Source organism: Helianthus annuus, chromosome 1 (genome assembly GCF_002127325.2).
Source record: "Helianthus annuus cultivar XRQ/B chromosome 1, HanXRQr2.0-SUNRISE, whole genome shotgun sequence".
Classification (NCBI taxonomy): domain Eukaryota; kingdom Viridiplantae; phylum Streptophyta; class Magnoliopsida; order Asterales; family Asteraceae; genus Helianthus; species Helianthus annuus.
In genome coordinates, this window is record NC_035433.2 from 12,577,165 (window position 1) to 12,584,254 (window position 7,090).

The window sequence follows — 7,090 nt, forward strand, 5'->3', positions numbered from 1 at the left end:
TGTCTTTATGCTTCCGGTTCGTATTGTTAAAGAGCTTGAAAAGTCTATGCGTCGTTTTCTTTGGAATGGTGGCTCTCAGGGTAACGTTCGTTCTAAAGTTGCTTGGTCCAATGTTTGCTTGCCGAAAGACGAAGGGGGTCTGGGTGTTCGCAGCATTAAGGATGTCAATATTGCATTACTGGCTGGCCATGTTTGGAGTATTATTACTAATCGTCCTTCTCTTTGGGTACAATGGATCCATTCCTACAAATTGAAAGGTACGAACTTCTGGGAGGTGACGAAACGGGGTAGGGTAAGCTGAGGATGGAGACATATTCTTGCTATTCGTGATCGCATAAGGCCTTATATTTGGATGTCTATCCTAAGCGGTCGGCAAACGAATGCTTGGAGTGATAACTGGTGTTCTTGTAGTCCCCTCAGATCATTCATCTCTCCTCGGGCAATTGCCAATGCGGGTTTAAATCTTCGGTCGACGGTTGCGGATATTATTGATGATACCGGCCAATGGAAATGGCCTCAAGCTTGGTTTGATATCTTTCCGGTTCTTATAAATATTCCTTCTCCGCATCCGCTAGTTGAAATGGCTGATCGATGTAGTTGGAAAGATTTGGAAGGGAACCTTTGTCACTTTCGGTCGTGGGAGGTTTGGAATACTTTGCGTCATAGGGGTGATAGGGTTGATTGGGTTGACTCTATTTGGTTCAGCCAATGCATTCCTCGGCATTCTTTTCATTTGTGGTTAGTGATGAATAATAAGTTAAAGACGCAAGACAGGATGGCTACTTGGGAAGCGGGTAGTGCTACTAATTTGATTCTTATGTGTTGTCCTCTTTGTTACCATGATCGAGATTCTAGAGACCACCTTTTCTTTCAATGCCCCTTTGCTACGAAAGTTTGGGATTCAGTGAGGAAAATGGTCAACATGGAGAGTGTCAATAACACATGGTCCTCGGTTATGCAGTGGATGGTTCAAAATGCAACCGCGCGAACGCTTGACCGGATTGTTGGGAAGATCCTTATTGCGGCTACTACATACTACGTATGGCAGGAGAGGAATAACCGCTTGTTTTCTAGTGTCCAACGCACACCTGATATGCTTTCACATGTAATCATCTCTACGGTTAGATTGAAGATTATGGGGTTCAAGCTTGGGAGTGACCGGAAGCACCGTAACGTATTGGATACTTGGCAGATTTCGATGAAGAATTTGGATTGTGATCCGGGCTAGAGTCTGTTTGGTTCGGGTCTTCTGTTGCTAGAGGCTTAGTTGTCGGGCTTTGTTTTTTATTTTCCTGGTTGTATGTTTTTTGTCGTTGGTTGTTTTTTCTTGGATGTTCTAGTCTTGGTTTGTCTTGACTAGTAGTGTGTGTCAATGTCTTGGCACACCCTGTTCTTATTTGGTTTGGTGATTTATAAAATTAACCGGGGTAACCCTTTACCCAAAAAAATCAACTTGCATCTGTTCTTTTCGATTCTGGTGCCGATAGGAGTTTTGTTTCGTTATCCTTTGAGCCTTTACTTGCGATACCTAGAACTAAACTGAGGAAGCCCTTATCTGTCGAAGTTGCTACTGGTAAACCACTCATACTCGATTATGTTCTTCGTGGTTGTCAATTGAACCTCGATAACCATCTTTTCCCTATTGACCTCACGCCGATGCAACTTGGGAGTTTTGACATCATCGTAGGGATGGATTGGTTAACCAAACATCATGCCAAGGATGTTTGTTTCGATAAGATCATTCGTATTCCTCTTTCGTCTGGTGATGTCTTAGAGGTTCGTGGCGAGAAACCATCTGATGGTTTGAAACTCATGTCGTGTACGAAGGCCCAACGTTATCTATGAAAAGGATATGTAGCTGTCCTGGCACATGTCACCAAGGAAAAAGGCAAGAACAAGAGTATTCAGGATATTCCGATTGTTCGGGATTATCCAGAGGTGTTTCATATTGACCTTGTACCCAATGCTAACCCGATTGCAAAAGCACCTTATCGTCTTGCACCTTCCGAGATGCAAGAGTTATCGAAATAGCTTCAAGAGTTATCTGATAAAGGATTCATCCGACCGAGTTATTCACCTTGGGGAGCTCCTGTCCTCTTTGTGAAAAAGAAAGATGGATCTTTTCGAATGTGTATCGATTATCGTGAGCTTAATAAGCTTACCATCAAGAATCGATATCCCCTACCTCGAATCGATGATCTCTTTGATCAGCTGCAAGGTGCTACTTGTTTTTCCAAGATCAATCTGCGTTCTGGGTATCATCAACTTCGTGTATTCGAAGAAGATATCCCCAAAACTGCTTTTCGCACGAGATATGGGCACTATGAGTTTACTGTCATGCCTTTTGGTCTGACGAATGCTCCAGCCATCTTCATGGACTTAATGAATAGGGTCTGTAAACCTTATTTAGACAAGTTCATCATTGTGTTCATCGATGATATTCTTGTTTATTCAAATTCTTGAGCCGATCACGAGCAACATCTTCGTTTGACTTTGGAACTCCTGAAGAAGGAACAACTTTTTGCTAAATTCTCTAAGTGTGAATTTTGGCTTAAAGAAGTTCAGTTTTTGGGACATATAATCAACGAGCAGGGTATTCATGTGGATCCTTGCAAAATCGCTGCAATTAAGGATTGGAATACACCAACGACACCGACGGAGATTCGATCTTTTCTTGGTCTCGCTGGATATTATCGTCGTTTCATTGCAAACTTCTCAAAGATTGCGGTTCCCCTCACTGCTTTGACTCAGAAGAATAAGCCTTTTGAGTGGGGACCCAAGAGAGAAGAAGCGTTCCAAACGCTGAAACAGAAGCTATGTAATGCTCCTGTTCTATCTTTACCCGAGGGAAACAATGATTTCGTTGTCTACTGCGATGCGTCCAACTTAGGCCTTGGTTGTGTTCTTATGCAACGAGGTAAAGTTATAGCATAGGCATCTAGACAATTGAAAGTTCACGAGAAGAACTACACGACTCATGATCTTGAGTTAGGAGCTGTAGTTTTTGCTTTCAAAATCTGGAGACACTATCTTTATGGCACGAAATGTGTGGTTTTCACAGACCACAAAAGTCTCCAGCATATTCTTAATCAGAAGGAGTTAAACATGAGGCAACGGCGTTGGGTTGAACTCTTAAGTGACTACGATTGCGAGATTCGCTACCATCCTGGTAAGGCGAATGTCGTAGCCGATGCGCTAAGTCGAAAAGAACGAGTTAAGCTTCATTCTGCTCGAACTCTATCTGATCTTCAAACTCGTGTTCTTCAAGCTCAACAATTTTGTGTTTCACAAAATTTGATAGGTGAGGAATTGCCACGTTAGCTTGAGCTTAAACTCGAAGCGAGAGACGATGGTTTGCTTTATTTCAAGGATCGTTTGTGGGTTCCGAAACAAGACGATCTTCGCACCTTAGTGATGGACGAATCTCACAAGTCTCGATATTCTATCCATCCTGGTGCTGATAAAATGTACAAGGATCTTCGTACTAAGTTCTGGTGGCCTGGTATGAAGAAAGATGTTGCCTTGTATGTATCGAAATGCCTAACTTGTCTCAAAGTCAAGGCTGAACATCAACGACCTTCTGGTTTGCTTGTACAACCAGAGATACCGGTTTGGAAGTGGGAGAACATTTCTATGGATCTCATCACTAAATTACCACGTACTTCTAAAGGTCACGATGCTATTTGGGTTATCATCGATCGATTAACGAAGTCAGCTCATTTTATTGCGATTCGCAAGGATCTATCTGCTGATAAACTTGCAAAGATTTATGTTGATGAGATGGTATCACGACATGGTGTTCCTTTGGATATCATTTCCGATCGTGATGCTCGATTTTCATCTCATTTTTGGAGAACCATGCAATCTGCTTTGGGAACCCAACTAAATCTAAGCACTGCTTATCATCCCCAAACAGATGGACAATCTGAGAGGATGATTCAAACTTTGGAGGATATGCTTAGAGCATGCGTAATAGACTTTGGTGGTAATTGGGACTCTCATCAATATGGCACCATTCGAAGCTCTTTATGGTCGAAAATGTCATTCACCTATCTGTTGGAATGAGGTTGGTGAGGCTCAGCTTACTGGACCTGAGCTCATTCTGGAAACGACAGACAAAATCAAGAAAATTCGCGATAATCTTGTGACAGCTAGAAGCCGTCAAAAGAGTTATGCGGATATGCGACGCAAGCCCCTAGAATTTCAAGTCGGAGACCATGTCCTACTCAAGGTGTCACCTTGGAAGGGAGTGGTGAGATTTGGAAAGAAAGGAAAACTTGCACCACGATATGTTGGACCATTTAAGATTATTGAAAGAGTTGGAAAGGTTGCCTATCATCTAGAGCTACCTCCAGAGCTTGGAAATATTCATTCAACTTTTCACGTGTCCAATTTGCGAAAGTGTTTAGCTGACGCTGATCTTCACATTCCTCTCGACGAGATCCAAATCGATGAAATGATGCACTTTGTCGAGAAACCTGTGGAGATAGTGGACCGTACATTCAAACAGTTGAAGAACAAACGGATTAAATTAGTCAAAGTTCGTTGGGAGTCCAAACGTGGCCCAGAGTTTACTTGGGAATGTGAGGACCAAATGAAGGCGAAATATCCGCAATTGTTCTCACAAGTTTCCTCTAGTTAAAATTTCGGGACGAAATTTCCTAAAGTAGGGGAGACTGTGACAACTGTGCTCTTTAATCGATGAACAATGCAAAACAATGTCAATTATTAATAAAACAATGTGTTTTGGTATTATTACGTGTGTCTTTGTGTTTGATGATTTTACAATTTGATTCGATCCGATTTCAAGCTTTAAATCGCTTTCTGGAAGGTTGTACGCAAACTGGTGCGTATACGCAATCAGTTAAATGCGACAAACACTCCGGGATAGTGAAATAGGCTTAACACACCTTAAATAACCTTCACATAACTTAGAAATAAGTTTTGGATGGTTTGGTGTATCGAAAACAAGTTTGTTCGATCGCAGGGACTATTTATGTCAAACTGCGAAACTATACCGATTTGTATAGTAACGAACATTCCGGAACTTAATCATAAGTTAAATATGCCCTAAATATCCTTTACATAGCTTAGAAATAGGCTTTGAGGTGTTTGGTGCGCAAAAATAAACTTATTGGTCATTCAGGGACTAAAAGTAAAAAAATGCATAAGTTTGCATTTTCGCGCATATCTTATGGTCTGAATATATCTGGACACCCAAAAATTTATGTAATCATTAAAATATTTTATTTTGGTGATTGCCAGGGTAAATTTCCATTCGTCGCTTAATTTGGATCGTTTTCACGCCTGTTACGATTTCCGTCGTAATTAGCCGAACAACGCAACCGTACGGCCAAACGAACCGACATCCGACATATTTTTGAGCATGTTTCATGTTTCATATACTTTAACTTCATTACGAAGCTTAAAAATGGGCTTGACGGATGTTAGAAGTGCCAATACGCGACGAAACAAGCTCAGGGGCCAAAACTTCCTTTTTGTGAAACTTGCTGATCTGCAGCAAAGACCTTACGGACCGTAAGGGTCCCCTTGCGGACCGTAAAGCATGCCCAGCGACCAGAAAGTTGATTTTTGCTGTTGTTTGATAATTTAGGGGCTGTTATGGTAACTTCTTTGTGTGATGGGCAAGTTTGTGTGATCACCAGGGTTCCCAATCAGTTCCTAACACTTGTAGGGTCAAGATTATTCCTTGTTGGTCACACAAACCACTTGGAATGATCTCATGAACTCACAACAAGTATATATAGCCATCAACTTTCATTTGTTCCTTGCTCATTCTCCTATTCTCTTCTCTACATCTGATTTGGGAGCTCTCTCATCTGATTGGAAGCTTATTTTCTTGTAGAAAAGATAGCAAGGACTTTAGTGAGCATTCTTTCATTCTTTTTATTGCTTTCCTAGTTTGAAAGTCAAATATTGTTTGACTTTCAGTTTGACCAGTCTATGGTCAACGCAAAGTTCGGTTGAACTTTGCAACGTGATTGTAATCACGATGGTTATAATCCTTAGCGATTATACCTATTGATTACCACATTACCTAGGTGTAGTGACGAGTCAAAGTTTCGGTCAAAATGCGTTTTAGCACGCATTTTGCAACGGAACTACTATTAGGTATCAAAACACTTTGTTTTGATACCAAATCAGTAGGTTAAACATGTTTTGACATGTTTAGCTCGTCACTTTTAGTTTATTGCTTGTTTAGAGTCGTAAGTCAAGCGGTCTAAACCACCGCTTAGACTTTCGAACTCGACCCGTTTGGTCGATCATTAGGATCCGACCAAGCATGGTTAGTGACCATAGCTGCATAGGGAATAACCTTCCGAGGTTATACCTTATGGTCACCGAGTTTAAGTAGTATGATAGGTAGATTATATGCCTTAGGTAAATTACCAAAATGCCCTTTTCATGCATAATTGGACTTTAAGCATATGTAACCTAACTTTTGTCACCTAAACTGATTAAGCAACCTATTTAAACATGTTTAGGCATATAATACTTATCATAGGACTAGTTAGACGTCTCGAACGCGCGTATGCGCGCACGACGCGTTAAAGTAGCGTAAGCTACCTTAATGGGTTGCAACGGGTCAAAAGCACTTAGGTTAGGTTTCATTTTAGAATGTAGGCTTTGTTAAACCATATCACATGAGTTCCAACACTCATTTGGTTTACAAGACCTCATTCTGTCCGATCTCCCGATTTAGCCGTCTATTGTTTGACTAGTGATTCGATTATTAGGTGCTGCTTGAGTTTCCTTGGTTTGATTGAGCTTGTTGAGTTCTTTAGATTGAGGATACTGTAACATTTGTGCTTGTAATTATCATGAACAGTTCAATTATCAATAAAACAATGTTATTTGATCCCAATGTTTGTTTAGTTGTGTTTTACATTTTTCATGTTTTGACTTTTGTCCAATTTCAAACTCTACATCGCTTTCTGGAGAATTATACGCAAACTGGTGCGTAAACGTACTCAGTTTATTGCGACAAATACTCCGGAACATCAACATATACTCAACGTACCTTAAATAACCTTTACATAACTTAGAAATAAGTTTTGAAGGCTTTGGT

The 7,090-nt window shown here is 40.8% G+C and overlaps 1 protein-coding gene across 1 annotated transcript; it reads left to right on the forward strand.

Moving 5' to 3' along the window:
• The first annotated feature begins 352 nt into the window (after positions 1-352).
• Positions 353-1,228, forward strand: LOC110931823. Its single transcript, XM_022175220.1, has one exon. It carries the CDS (start codon positions 353-355, stop codon positions 1,226-1,228), a length of 876 nt encoding a protein of 291 aa, XP_022030912.1.
• The last annotated feature ends 5,862 nt before the right edge of the window (positions 1,229-7,090 follow it).

Bases quoted from the DNA above. Each gene is read 5' to 3' on its own strand.
- LOC110931823 (XM_022175220.1), top strand. From the start codon at position 353: ATGTCTATCCTAAGCGGTCGGCAAACGAATGCTTGGAGTGATAACTGG.